The 15503-nt window shown below is 46.2% G+C and overlaps 1 protein-coding gene across 1 annotated transcript in view; it reads left to right on the forward strand.

Annotated features, from left to right (window-relative positions):
• Positions 1–15503, forward strand: part of HEG1 (heart development protein with EGF like domains 1) — a gene marked incomplete at its 5' end in the record, with an annotated part of 92464 nt that overhangs the window by 60392 nt on the left and 16569 nt on the right. Inside the window, 3 exons of the mRNA XM_006154592.2 lie at positions 3185–3319; positions 9111–9153; positions 9272–9309. Coding sequence (XP_006154654.1) covers positions 3185–3319; positions 9111–9153; positions 9272–9309 — 216 coding nt within the window. The remainder of the gene's footprint in view (positions 1–3184; positions 3320–9110; positions 9154–9271; positions 9310–15503) is intronic.

Below are 15503 nucleotides of genomic sequence, written 5' to 3' on the forward strand. Positions count from 1 at the left end.
GTCAGCAATGATTTTCCTTCTCTTATTCTTGCTTTGTCTATTTTGTCAAACGTTTCCACAGTGCTTCTGGTATGAGGCAAGTGAAGAAAGGGATTAGAGACAAGTTCAGAAGGCAGATTTGGGTCTTGGAGAAGAAATGTTGCCTCTGGGATGGGAAAAGTGCTGGAATCAAAAGTGCTTCTTTGCAAAGGGAACTTGTCCCAGCTGCCATAGCATCAGTGATCAAAGTGGGCTCTGGTTAGCTCATTTTACTACAAAACGAGGGCTGGCAAAGGATGTCGAATCCAGGCTGAACCTCCCCTCTGGTAACCAGATGCTAGACATGACTTGAAGGTATCAGGTTTTGGCACGCTCTCTGCTGGGAGATCTAGAATAGTCCCAGTGGGCCAGGGTTTTGGAACTGCTGTACCCAAGAACTTTCCTTAGTAGGTCTGGGAGTTACAGAACATGGGAGCTGGGTAGTTAACCTTTCATTCTGGGATCAGCACTGGAGGTTGGCCCATGCTAGTTATTAATTTGAAAAATAGAGTTAAACTTTCTGGAGTTGCAGGTGCTGTCAACTGCAGAGTTAGAAAGTTCATACTCTATTATATTGTACTCAAAACTTTAAGATTCTTGAGTTTTACTTTTTTGTTTCTCCTGCCACGCATTCAAGGGTACCAGTTTTTCCTCTCCAGGGTACCTCTTAATTCATGAAATATTTATGGAGTAGATTCTATGTGGTCAGCGTTGTGGCAGGCTACTTTTTGTCCCCAGTAAGTGCGTCTGTACTTTTGCAAATCAATTGGCCAGATGTCTGGATTTGTGAGCACCTGCTCACAGCAGCCCTATCCACCCTCTGAACCCCATTCTTTAGCCTGCTTAAATGGGGCTTTTGGGAAAGCTGTGGTCACCCTTACTTCCTTTCTGAGGTCCCTATTCTTGACTTCTTTCAGAGCCCTTGAGAACAGAGACAGTCGTGCATATTGACTGGAAGCAGGCCCACATCCCTAGTTTTCCCTCCTAGGTCTTCTCCAGGTTTTTCCACAAACTCAGCTTGGTCTCTTGCTCACCATTCTATGTGCTAGAGAGGTGGGTCTGACAGATCCTGACAGCTGACGTTTCCAACGTAGGGCTCTGGACTCTGCTGTTGGACAGGGGAGGTTTTTCTCCTTTCAGTTACGAACATCCACTTCCTTGCCTTTCTGCAGCTCTCATTGTCTCCAGAGGTTTAGAGACTTTGGAAATCCCCAGTGGAATGTCTTAGACTTAGATTTATTGAAGTTCTCATTGTCTGTTTTTGGCGGATGTTATGCCCAGGAAAGACCATGGGAATTATGAATGGAGAAAGGTCACATTGCTAAGCTTCAAGTGAAAAGGGTGGTTTTATTTGACAGATTTATGATAGATCGTCTTTTGAGAACTGTTAGGATAGCAACTCTTCCATCGCAGAGGCAGGGCCTGTTCTCTCTGCTTTCATGTGAATCTCTTGTGCAGGGCAGGGCCACTTCAGTAGGGTGATTAGTATTTCCCAGCAGGCTGGGCTCATGGGCAGGATGGCTTCCAGAAAAATATCTAATCAGGCCAGGCACCTCAGGCTGGCTGCTGGACAAGGCTGATGCTGGCTAGACAACTTTTTATCCTGGAGGTATTTCTTTATATTAAGGCTTACGGACTGGCAAAACCTTCAAAGAGTTGAGATGAGGGATTGTGGAAGATCACTACCTCCCTGGTGCCAGCATTATGTTTGCCTGGTGAGATTTTAACAATTTTAATTTTCCCCTTACATACAAACTTTTTACAATAAAGAAAGGAAATTCTATCACCACACACAAATGGGGTTCTAACTTAGCACGCTGATTTCCACTGATAAAGACAGGAAATTCAGTGTTGAAAACTTAGGTTGTGTCCTAAACTGACCTCCCTGTGATCAAGCTGCCCTCTGCCCTGAGCTTTCAAGACTCACAAAAGGAGGTGAGGGCCGGGAATGTTGTGTGGCCCGTGGAACCCCAGGTGGTAGCCCATGTCACCAGAACCTGCCTGGGCCATTTTTTGCAGTGTTAAGAGCTGATACCTGGTGTCTTCCTTGTGATAGGTGAGAGGCAACCATGCCTGGAAGATTGGTGGCCATTGCTCACTATAGACCCGTGGCCTGGCCATTGTAAACGCTCTTTCCATTCTAAGCTGCTCTTAACTCCCAGCAACAGCAAGTAGCTCTCTTGCCTTGCCCTGTACATGGGTGTAGATAAGTTACTACTCACCTCCCAGTGGCTTTATCTTTCTACTCTGTGTACACGTGTTCTTGTCAGGCTTATCTTAAAGGATAAGATGCATCCTCACTGGGTCTGTTGTACACGACCTCATAAAAGGCCACGTGCCCAGCCATGACTGCTTTCTTGATAATGATGAAATGATTGTTTGTCATCCTTGGAATGAATAAGGTCCCAAAGTGAATGAAGTAGCAAGTCTGAAAGATGGGCCACTTCTCTGCCTGCCTGTTTCTCTTGATGGTGGCCTAGTGACTGAGAGGCTGACAGCACCTTCAGCATACCTGTACAGGAGTGACTGTGCTTGGGGAAAGCCATCAGTGGAGTGGAGGGGGCAGATCAACAAAGTCACACTGCAGCTCTGGGCAAGCAGCTTCTTCCCTACTTCTCCTTGTAGGAAGGCTTGGTTAGGCAGATGGTGTCAGGGCAGCAACCCAGCCCGCCCCAGGACTGGGGCTGGGCTCCTTCAGGTCATGCAGATGTCTACACAGAGCCAGCACACTTCTGCCCGAGACAGGGTAAGCCAGCTCCAGCTGTTCCTGGCCCAGGGCTCCTGGGTTCCTGAGGGTGCGGACATATCTTCTGGGTTCGTGCCGATGCCCCTGCTGTCCTTCACGATGAAGTTGCAGAAGACACTCACCACTGAGGCTTATCAGCTGTGAGTGCAGAAGAGGGAGCAGCGCCCGTTTCTCCCCGGTTCGGTTTCTCTGTGGCATGCCGTGAGGGTGTTTTCAGGGGGGCAGAGCTTATGACCATTCCTTAAGTAGGTCTGGGGCTGGTGGGGCGGGGAGTGGCAGAGGCAAAGCAGAATGAATCTCTGCAAGGAGACTTCACAGAAAACTGTTCTCGGAGCCTCTTGACACAGAAAGGTCATGCATCTCAAGGCTTGAAGTGGAGAGCGTTTGGTTTTGTTCCACTGTCCTGTTTCTCCATTCCAGCGGGCAGCCTGTGCAAGCGGAAGAGTCCAGAATGTGACAAAGAGACTTCCATCTGCACTGACCTGGATGGCGTCGCTCTGTGCCAGTGCAAGGCGGGCTACTTTCAGTTCAACAAGATGGATCACTCCTGCCGAGGTAGCGACGCGGTCACGGCCGTTCTGTGCCCCGTCTCTGCTTTTCTCTGCCCCATGCTCCACTCTGCTCTAGATGTGCTGCGTTTTTTTGGTTTTTTTGTGTGTTTTTTTTGGAGAGGTTTTTGCTATAGGGCGCATGCACTCGCCAGACAGACAGAGACAGAGACAGAAAGTGAGAAATCACCCCGTGGGGGGCGGGGTATGGCCACGCTGGAATCCCTTCTCCTCCATTCTCCTCTCAGGATCTTGGGCACACACGCGCACGTGCCCGGCGTGAGTTTTAAGCCACTGGGTCCGGGATGTGAACCACGGTCGACTACATGGGGGAGTCCAGCGACATAACCATTACGCTAACTGCTGGTCCCTAGATGTGCTTCTGAGTGAGGGTAACTGGTTCTTGTTGTTTTGCTCACAGCAAGAATGAATACCTTATCCCCTTGGAATAATAGCATTATCTCCAACTGGTCTATGCCAGTCTGGCCAATCAAATTCAAAGGATAAGAAAAGAGAATGGAATGTCTGTTAGCAATGCCTTTTCTTTTTCTTCACTTAGAAAAACTATTGTTTTAATTCCCATAGCATTATCTGCCAACTGCTAATCTTTTAAAGTGGAAATACAGGCATAGAGTCAGAGGCAGCCCTGGCTTGGCAAACTGAGTCAGAGCCAGACTCTGCCCCTCGGATGGCGTCTCCTCTTGGCGAGTCACTTTCTTCCTCTGAGCTGCAATGTCTGTTAAATGGCTGTGACGATGCCTCATTGTCTGTTCTGTGCTAAAGAAGGCAGGGCGTGTGGAGCACTCACACTTGCACTCTACCTAGGTTGTTGTGGAATTCAGGAGTGATGGTTCTCAAGTGTTTGAGAGCAGAAATCTGCTTCTGCTAACCTTTTAGATGAGGCTTAAATTTATTCCATTTGAGGAAAAGCCTACTCACTTAGTACAGCCTAAGAATAGTGCTTTCAAATAAAATGTGTTCGGGTCCAGAGCACCGTGTACCCTGACTCATGCAAGACTGCTACAGTTCATGATCACCAGAAAAACTGGCAACCAGAGGCCATCAAGGGGGCCAGCTGGTGTGTTGGTGGTTAAGGTGGCTAGGTCCCACGTGGCCAACTCACTGTGTAGTTCAAGTCCTGGACCCAGCAGGTTGAAAAACTCACTGGACAGGTGTGTGTGCATGACCAAAATCCCGAGAGGAGGGAGAAATAGAGGAGAAGAGATTGCCGCGTGGCCACTCCCTACGGGGAGCTGGGGGGGTGGGGTGGTATTTCTCTGTCTCCTGTGAGTGCACACGCCATCTGGCAAATTAAAAAAGAAAGAAAGAAAAGCCATCAAATACCTTTAAGCTTTGCCTCCCGTTAGAACGTGGATGGCACAGTTACAGTTTCTCGCTCAGCCAGCACCTTGCTGATGACAGATGTCCTGGAATCTGACTAAAAACTATCACATGCTGGGGCAAGGTGACGTGCCACTCATTTCTGTCAGGACCTCCCATCAGAGGACTCATTCCTTCAGAAGCAGACGGGCAGCATTGCCATCCTGAGCTTCAGAACCTCTGGCTTCATTGGGTTTAGAACGCACTTCCTTTAAAGTGTGTGCTGTCAGCTCCCCAGGGGGCTCGTGCTGGCTTCTGAAGAGGAGGGCTGGCTGTGTGTCGGCACGGTGCGGATGCGTGACTGGCGTGCAGCCTTTCCCAGCGCCGCGCCAGACTGCAGCTTTGCTACAAAGCGAATGTTTCCAAATTCCGTCTTACCTGGTCTAATGTAAAGTGTTCCTTGTTCTTTTAGAAATGGGGAATTTAGCCTAGCTTTGTGTGGAAGGCCATACTGAAGTCTGTGTGCTGGGATGCTGTGCAGTTGGGGGCAGGGGATACCAGGTGGAGAGAGAGTGGAGGTGGAGGTGTGATGGCCCCTGTGAGTCGGGCCTCAAGAGTGGCCTGGCCACCTCTGCTTTCGGCTGACTTGAGCCACTTCCCTCTATTCCCAAGTCAGCGATTTCATAGGTGTTTCCCTTACGGGCTGGCACGAGCGGTAGCAGGCCTATCAGAGATGTACCAGATGTAGTGACACAAGCACCTTGTGGTTATCAAGAGACACATGAGGAAATGTTGATTAGCTTTGGGACTTGCTGAGACCCACGAAGCCCCTTCCTGCAGCGTTTGTGGTCATCAGGCCACCGACGGATTTTGGAGCTTCTTGGGCCACAGCCCTGGTAGCTAGGTTCTAGTGGGTTAGCAGTGACATCTTCTGGCCATCCTTGCTGGAGCACAGGGATATTCAGAAGAACAGGTCTTTGGATACCCCAAGTCATTCACAATCCTCTATGCTGTTCTCCATTGAACACCCACACACACCTTTACCATCTCACAGAAAATGCCTTTGCAGTGTCTCTACCAGAATTTCAAAACTACATATAAAATCGAAGTAGGTCCTTCGCACAGGGCTCTTAACTCCCTTCCATTATGTGGGCCTCACGACGAAGTCTCACGGTCGGTTTGCCTCTCTCTTTCTCTCGCCAGACTGCTAGCACCTTGAAAGCCAGAACTGAGTCTAGAATGGTGTTCAGCACGTTGCGGAGTTTCACAAATGCCTGTTGAATGAACAAATGAGAGATGAGATAGCAAATAAGACAGGGAAAGATAGGCATGTCTTGACTTAGTTTCCTGCAAGGGAACCAAAGAGTCTTTAAGACTGTACCGCTTTCAATTTTTAAGTCCAGAAGCTTGAATTTGCTTATGACCTATAGTGATAGGGGAGGCCATTCGGGTATGTGTTCTAGTTGTTGCTGTGTTCATTTCAGAGGGGCCACAGTCCCTCTGTGGTGTATGAGATGAGAAGCAGCTTCCTAAGGAGCACAGGAGTGCCTACCTCACAGGGTATCCCCTAAGAGCCCCAAGAATAGCTCCAGCACACAGTCATCCTGCATCTTCCACCACCGACTAGATGGGCCCTGTTGAAAGGGAAACATATCATTACATCAGGGAGTCGGGCTACTTCTGAAGCTAAATGAAAACAACCCACCCATCGGCTCGCAGGCAGGACAACAGACGGACCTCACATCTGGCTGGACGACAGCCCAGGAGCGGAACGCTCCCACCCAGCAGATGAGGGCTGATGTTGGGTGTGTAGGTTTGATGTGAAAACATTTCCAGGAAGAAGTGTTCAGAATAGAACAGACTGGTGTGACATCAGCCTGCCTTGGTGCCGAGATGGGTGGGGATGAGAAGCGAGCAGTCCCCACGTAGCTGCCCTGAGGACTGAGCCATGGGTCATCCTGGGCGGCTTACCCCACTCGCATGACCCTACTGTAGCATGAGGCAGACTGCATGGCAGAAAGAGGACCCAGCTTTCCATGCTGCCCTAGGGAGGCAAGAGAGAAAGGTCGCTCCTTCGAGAAGGCCCTGCCTGAGGAGGGCCAGTGGAGACCTCAAAAGTATCAAAGATTAGGAGACGGGACCTCATTACGCCTTCCTTAAATGAGTTACAATTATGGTCTACCTTGTTGCATCAAGGACTTGAAACACCTCGTGAAAATTCATGTGAGAAAATAAGATTTAAAAATACTTAAAAGAGGGACCAGCAGTTGGCGTAATGACTATGTCACTGGACTCCCCTGTAGTTAACCGCTGTTCGAGTCCCGGATCCGGTGGCTTAAACTCACACCAGACATGTGTGCGTGCGTGTGTGCCCAAGATCCTGAGAGGAGAAGGGATTGTGGCATGGCCATCCCCCCTGGGGGATGATTTCTTGCTTTCTATCTGTCTTTCTGGCAAGCGCATGTGCCCTATAGCAAAAACCTCTAAAAAAAAAAATCCTAAAAGATAAACCAACTTGAAGGGAGATAAACTGACTAATTTGTTGAGGTCAGAAGGAAAATGGATGTGCAGAAAGCTGCACCATAAGGTCCTACATAATTGCTGAAAGGCCACATGCTTAACTTAGGAGCTTCCTGGACACTGAGGCAGAGAGAGAAACATGACTTTGAAAGGCTCTAGGATCTGCAAAGTAGAATGCAGTTGTTTCGGGGCTTCCCTACCTTTCTAGGCTCTGGGACCCATGAGAACTTTCTCTGGGGCGTTCTCATCAAGGGGTTACAGAGTGGAATCGTGGCACTGTGGTCCCTGATACCCTGCAGTAAATCCCACAGGGACTTTCCCAAGGCAGCTTTGTAATATGTAAGCCTGATCCAACAGAGCATAGCTCAGGAAAACTGGCTGGGGGCGTAAACAGTGCTGTCCCGGTTCACAGCTCTGTAGTGACCAGCAGTGAGATGAATTTCAGATGGTTTAGGACAGTATTTCCCAAATGGTGTTCCACCACCGAGCTCTGGTGATAGGTTGTTCCTGTCAGTGACAATGGGTGCCAGAAATATTTAGCTTCTAACATAAAAAATAAAAAAGAAGGCAGAAAGAGGAAGGATATAAATTCTGTAATTCGTTTTTTCATGCACTGATCTGTAAGGGAGGATGCTGGAATGTCCCTGCAAGACCTCTGGACACAGCCTATAAGACCTGCAGCCCCTCCACCACCACCACCACCATCCCCAAGCCACACAGGCAGCTGGCACTCCCAACTCACTGTTAGCCTGTCTGCTCTCCATCCAGGGATGGTGGCTCTAAACTCTACCATTCCTTATCTGGGGTCTTTTAGGCTGTGTGTAGGTGCCTTAATCATGAATCGAATCTTCATCATTCCTTCTAGCAAGGGGTTGGTATGTGAGGCCATGTTTTGTTGTCTGCTTTCATCCGAGCACGCATTTAGCTCCTGTTGCTCTGTTGTCTTACTGTAGTGGTAAAAGTGTTCTGTGATTAAACAAACTCAGGAACTGCTGATCCAGGGAGGTGGCTGGGCTGCAGGCCCTTTAAGAAGCAGAGTTCCCTGAGCGGCACTGCTGGGAGATTCAGTTATATTTCTGAGTGAGGTCAGATTAGGGCACATCTAGACACATCCAGAATCTCCTATGCAGACTACAGGTGAGTATTCTCCCATGAAAACAGGCACCTAGCAGGGCTATGCCAAGAGGGTGTCACCAGAAGCTCCTGTTTCCTCGTGGAAGGCAGCCAGTGGGCTAGAGTCAGGGTCCAGGTTTGACTTACACTAAAGAGCTTGAACTATTTCTTTGTATATATGGACTTCCAGAAACAATGACATTTGTTGGATAATAATTACAACTATAAACTTATTTAGTGGTTACAATGTTTCAGGCCTATGCTTAGCCATTCGCATGTTTTATATTACTTAATTCTCTAAGAAACTATAGCTAATTAGGATTATTATCTTCTTCTTATAGACAGGAAACCAAGAGTTACAAAGAGGTTAAGAAAAGTTTTTTCTTTTCTTTTTTTTTCTCTCCTTTCCTTTCCTTCCTTTCTTTCTTTTCTTTTTTATTCCAGAAAAACGTAAGCATGAGAAAGAGAGAGGGAAAGAAAGAGAGTGAGAGAACGTCAGCAGGGCCTATTCACGCTGCAATCCTTTTCTCTCCAGTTCTCCATCCTGTCAGGATCCTGGGTACATGCACTTACTTCAAGCCACTGGGGCTGATACCTGAACCCTGGTCTACCATGTGGAATCCAATTTCCTTGGTGTAGCACTTAGCTGCTGTGCTATGGGGCCAGCTCAAGAAAAGTTTCTTAAGGTAAAGAGTTGAGCTGGCAGTAGTATTTATATCAGGTTATAGTTAATTCAGTTTGCAGTCTTCTGGTTCTAGAATATTCTTGTGAACTGTAGGGTGGCTGTGAGTTTGGCTCAAGTGAGGTAAATAGACACTTTTATGGATTTTCCTTTTCTCTTTCAGCATGTGAAGATGGATATAGACTTGAAAATGAAACCTGTATGAGGTAAGCTCCATGTTCATTTATTCTGATAAATTTGTTATGGGTCTTATTTAGAAGTTACCTCAGTGTTTTCTTTTGAGACTTGACACTAATTGTTCTTTCTGTTGTTACTGACTTGCAGTTGCCCATTTGGCCTTGGCGGTCTCAACTGTGGAAACCGTAAGTGTACAGATGTGGGAGTTGTGCTTAGACAAGGGCCTAGCCCTGTTGTTAGGGCGTCAGTCTCCTCCAGTTTCCCTCAGTCCAGATCCTGTCTTCGTAGGACACTACGAAGTGCTGGACACTTCTGGGGAACCAGAGAAAGACTTGACTGGTGCTCTCCGGGGCTTCAGGTCCAAACAGTCCTGAATGGCCTTGCATGAGGCAGGCGTCAGTATGATTGATCAGGCAGGAGACGGGAGGCAGGGAGGCAGGGGCCAGGCTCAAATGAGAATGGAAGGATGCCATGAGTACTTCTCGGAGGCATGGATTGGAGGGAGGTTTGGAAAGACTAACTGGCTGGTACGGAGAAGGATGTCCCAGGTGGAGAGAACAGTGTAAACAAAGTCTCAAAGTAGCCCTGGGTCCCTGCTCTTCTGGGGACAGTTTATAAGTGGGTATAGGTAGAGTACAGAAAAAGAGGAAGGTGGAAGTGGAGGGTTAGGTTGAACTCTTGGAGTTTTAATTTCCGGGTTGAGAGCTTAGACTTCTCAGTAACCACTGGGGAGTCGTAGAGCTGGAAAGCAATTTGAAGAAAGTAAGCCATGCTGCAGTGAGGAGGATAGCCTGGATGGAGAAGGATGTGGAGGCCATTTAGAGATGCCGAGTGTAGTCCCACACAGGCACCAGGGCAAGAGCCAACCTGCGCGTCCTCTCCCACTGAAGCAGAGAGCAATCTCCCACTGACTGCACAGAGCAATCAGGAGTGCGGCTGGTGATCGCGGGCATGTATGTTTCCTACCTAATTCCATTCTTTGAGCAAAGAGCTATGATTCATTTAAGATCATGTTCACTGATGCGTTCTTTTTAAAAAGTTTATTCATATTATTTCTTTCATGGGTGAGGGGAGAGAGAGAGAAATAGGCACCCTCAACAAGGTCTTCTCACACTATAATCTCCCTACCCCCAGGCTTCCAGCCAGTCAGGATGATGAGCATGCACGCACCCAGCACGTTTCAGGTCAACCTAGGGTCTGAATCCTGGCCCTCCATGTGACTCCAGCATTGCAAAATGGCTCCCTACCGCCTGCACTACCTTGGCTGGCCCATTTCACTGATACATTCTTTTACTGAGACATCACAGCTGAAATCACCTTTGAAATTGTTAAAGAAATTTGGGGTATAGGATATAATAGGATGCAATAGAAATGATAACAATCAAGACTTTATTTTAGGTTAGGTTTATTCCTCATTCTACAAATAGATGTGGCAATGGCTCATATTCTTTTTTCTTTCTTTCTTCCTTTTTTTTTTTGGGAGAGGTTTTTGCTATAGGGCACATGCACTCACCAGAAAGACAGAGAGAGACAGAGAGACAGAAAGCGAGAAATTTCCCCCCTGGGGGATGCCCACACCACAATCCCTTCTCCTCCATTCTCCTCTTGGGATGTTAAGCACACACGTACATGCACCTGGTGTGAGTTTAAGCCCCCGGGTCCGGGACTTGAACCACAGTGGACTACATGGGAGTCCAGTGACATAGTCATTATGCTAACTGCTGGTCCCACAATGGCTTGTATTCTAACTTTACTAGATGAGAAGTAGACATGATTTTATTTAATGTGAGTAAAAACCTCCAATTTCTTTTTTTTTTTTTTTAAATAGCAAGAGTGCACATGCACTTGCTAGAGAGAAAACAGAGAGACAGAGGGAAGGATAAAGCACCCTCCACACACACATACCCTCCCAAATGGGGCATGGTCAACTGTAGTCTCCTCCACTTCTCCATCCTGTCAGGATTTGGGGCACACACATATCCTGGCATTTTTGGGGGCCGCTGAGGCTGAGACTCGAACTGCAGTCAGCCTGGTGAGATCTGCCTGCCTTAACCATTAGGCTCTGGGGCCAGCCTGAAATGTTTCCAACCTCTGTTCTCCAATGATATACCTTCCATTTTATGTACTTAGTGGTCTTTTTCTTTGTTCATAAAGCTTACCTATTAGCAAGTTTCATTACTAGACTTCCTTTGAGCGTAACTAAAAGATAAGAACATTACAAGAAACTCAGTACTAAGTACAAAACTGACATAAACCTGTCTGGCTATAGCTAACACGAAGCCTCTGTTGGGCCGGTCTAGAGAGTCGGAGTTGCATATCTATTTAGGATCACTAATGCCTTTGGTCATCTGGCGTATCCTGACTGCAAACTAGCAAGAGTTTACAATTGATGGGCTAAGAGAAAGGCTAGAAAAGTATTTCTGGAAACATATATTTAGTCATATGAATAGAGAGGGAAGAGCTCAGAGGTTTAATTTTTTAATTATTTATTTTCTTGATAGAAAGGCACCTCCAACAGGGCCTCAGCAAACTACGATGCTCCCAGCCCTCCAGCCAGCTGGGATCAGGGGTATGTCTGGCATGCTCAAGGGCACTCATTCATTATGATTGATCAGCGTCATTTACACTGCAACTGGTGTTCATTTACTCAGTTTTAAAAAGTGAGGAAGTTAACATACTTTCTATTTTTAAAAAATTAAAAAGTAATCAAGCTTATTTTTAAATGTGTGTGCTTGGCTTGAGTGTTTGGGAGATTTGGCTTATGTAGGATAGTCTGATAACAGCATAGGTCCTTTTCTTTAAGAGACAGAATGGAAGTGAGAAATCACCTCCCAGGAAGGAGTGGCCACACCGCAATCCCTTCTCCATTCTCCCCTCGGGATTTTGGGCATGCACACACATGATGGCATGGATTTTCAAGCCACTGGATTCAGGACTTGAACCACAGTTTGCCGTGTGGGGAGTCTAGGACCTTTATCACTATGCCACCTGCTGGCCCTGGGTTCAGATTTTAATATTTTTGTGGTCAGGGTGTCTGTGCTTTCAAGGGCCTGCCTGGCATACAGAATTGCAGGTGTTCATTGTCCAGTGTGAATCTTACTCTTCATTCAAAACCAGAGCCAACCCACAGAGAGCTCTTGACCGGACAGAAAAGGGAGTAGCCTGCACACAATAATAGACTGAAAAGAAAAAGAAGAAAAAAAAAAAAAAAAAAAACTAGAACTTTCCAATGTGGAAAAAGGAGACTGAATAGCCAGACAAAAATTTAAGATATTTGAGACTTGTTCTCCAAATGCTGTAATACTAGGAGTAAGTGGCATAGACTTTCAGAAGAAATCATGTTAGGCATAATGGCAGCAATAAGCCTGCACATCTTATCCTGAGATATTAGAAGTGCTATAAACAGATAGTCACGGATAATTCCATGAAGAAGTTACTAATGTGAGGGGGGAGAGGGCTCGGGGTGCAGAGGTGTAGCCCGTGTGCCGGAGGCTGTCTGAGTTCAGTCCCCCTGGGTGACAGTGGTGCATCCAGTTCTGTTGTCTCTTGTGTGTGCCCCTGGGGTGAACCAGGGAGCAGGAATTGAGAGGGAGGATCTGCTGAGTTGTCCTGGGACCTCTGAGCCCTTACAGGCCTCTCCTAGAATGAGCCAGTACCTTAGCTTCAGTCACACAGCTCCCTGTGTAAGTTTTACTGGAAAATGCCTTGTCTTTCTCAGAACAATGAAACAGTCCGTCTCAGAATGATCCCGCAAGGGCAAATGAGTCTATAAAGGATTGTAAAAATGGGATGTGTGCTGTAGGGCAATATTCTAAGAGCACTGGTGATTTTTTTCTGAGATTAAATACCCACTAAGTCCGGAGGATGCTGCACTCCTGCATCCATTGACTGTGCTGTAAGTTCTTAGGTCGAGAGAGTCAAGTCCTCCCTATTTGTTTGTGGGGCCCTGGAAGTGACCTGGCTGTTGTTTCTCTGGTCCCTGAGACTTTCTCCTCCCATTCATCCAAGTCACCATCATTGTGTCCAGCAGAGGGCAGACATTTATCTGGTTGGCTCCCGGCCACCTTTTGTAATTGGCAGCTTATCGTTCAAGTATGGTAATGTCTATGACTTCCATGATGGTATGTGAATTTTTTTTATGATTTTGATTATATTGTTTTTAGAGTTGCAAAGCAATTAACAGAGGCTGATAATAAATAGCATTGGACATTTCCCTGAGGTCTGGGCCCAGAGGTGGATATTAGTCAAAATGCCTGAATTTCATCCCTGTTTATGATGACAGCACTTGGAAGCCCATGACTCATCATTGAATGTTCTGTGCCAAATCGCAGGGTTCCAACCACCTACCAGTGTTACTTCCACTATTGCCACCAAAGACAGTAGATGCTTTCTGGGGCTGAGACTCAGGCTAGATTTTTCACAGGCAAGGAATGCTTCTCTATGCAGACTTCTTGGGGAACATTCTCCACCCAAGTCCAATGGGTTAAGACGGCCAGTGTTTTCCAGCCGAGAACTGTGGATCTAGAGATTCTCTCATTGCTACATTCTCCATGGTCATCGAAGGCCAATGTATTCTGGGCTGTGTAGCCTGGGGCCTGCCTTTCTGAAAGACGCAGCTGATGGTCTAATTATGTCCAGGTTTCACGGCCTGTTCCTCATAGGCAATATCCTTTACATTGGGAAGGGCAGGACCGCCCCTTCTCTCCAGCCTTTAGTCCCTGAGGAAGTCGGTGCAGGCCTGCCTGGTTTAGGTCAGGCTGGGCTGCCCACACCCAGGCAACTCAGGTCTGCCCGTCTCATCAGTGCTCTGTGTTTTATATCCTTTCCAAGCAAACTAGGCCTCTGTTTATATCCCTGATTCCAGCAGTTCTGGCCATTTGTCACATGGCCCCAGAATGCTTTTACAAATTCATCATCTGATGTGTCCCTCTCTTCCCTTGCCCCTCCACCCTTTTCTTAGGTGTACACTTGCTCTGTTGCTGAAAATTTTTAAGAATTATTTATTTAACTTTATTCTTTTATTTTTAATTTGACCAGAGAGAAAGAGAGAGAGAACGTGAGAAAGCAAGCTACCAGGTCCGGGACTCAAACCGTGGTCAGCCATGTGGGAGTGTCCAGCGCCTTAACCACCACACCACCCACTGGTCTCCCTGTTGCTGAAATTTTATGTTATCTCCTCCTCACGGTTCTATGATAGCTCCCTGTGACACTTCAGTTTGCTTCATCCTTTTTTCTCTTTTTAAAATAATTTTGTCTTTCATAACTTAAAATAATGCATGCACATTATTTTAAAACTGAAATTAATTGGAAAATAGATATAACTTAAGGGATGGAGAGAACGAAAGCAAATAATCTTATCACTAAACCCACAGATTTGGCTAATAAGATTTGAAAACATATTAAAGTTTAAGAAGCTATGGTATTGTATCTTGCCAGAAGTATGTATGTATCTTTTTACCCAAAATTATATGTCACTGAATAGACTGTTTTGAAGCCTTTTTTAAAAAAAGAATTATTTATTTAATTTTATTTATTCATTCATTTAATTTAATTTGACCAGAAAGAGACATACACAGAGAGAGAAAGAAGGAAAGTGAGAAAGTAAGCCACCAGGTCCCAGACTCGAACCATGGTTGGCCATGTGGAAGTGTCCAGTGCCTTAACTACCATGCCACCTGCTTGCCCCTGAGACCTACTTTTAAACCTACTAAACTGTGGAATGTTTTATTTACCTAATATTTTCCATTAATTTTATTTATTTTTACATTCTTCCACTGTGTATCATTGCAGCATACAAAATGAATCTTCCCATCCAGAATATACTGTATATTTACTCAACGATATTATCATACATATTATCTTTAACAGATAATTTTCCATTTGTGTTTTTTGTATATTGTACTTCCTTCTTTCCCCTTGGGTCCCTCCCTCTCACCCTCCTCCCACACTGTCTCTGGTATCCACAGCTGCTCTCCATGCTTCTATACCGTCCAGTATTTCCGTTTCTGCAGTAAAGTGCATTTGGAATATATTAAGTGGGGACATACAATGCCTCTCTCTCATAGTCTGGCTCACTGTGTTTAGCGGTAAATCTTCCATTTCGTCCACTTCCTATCAAATGCCAGGGTCTCATTGTTTTTTATGACTGAGTAGTATTCTATAGTGTATATGTGTCACACTTTTCCAATCACTAACAAAAATCAACTTCAAATGGGTCAAAGATCTAAACCTAAAACCTCAAACTATGAAACTACTGATGGAAAACACCAGGAAAGCCCTTGGAGACATTGGAGTAGGCAAGGACTTCTATTTACCTAATTTTATAATGTCACTTTGGATATTCCCATAGAATTCAGTTCCACAGACACACTATAAGGTA

Source organism: Tupaia chinensis, unplaced genomic scaffold, assembly GCF_000334495.1.
Source record: "Tupaia chinensis unplaced genomic scaffold, TupChi_1.0 Scaffold000415_1, whole genome shotgun sequence".
Lineage (NCBI taxonomy): Eukaryota > Metazoa > Chordata > Mammalia > Scandentia > Tupaiidae > Tupaia > Tupaia belangeri.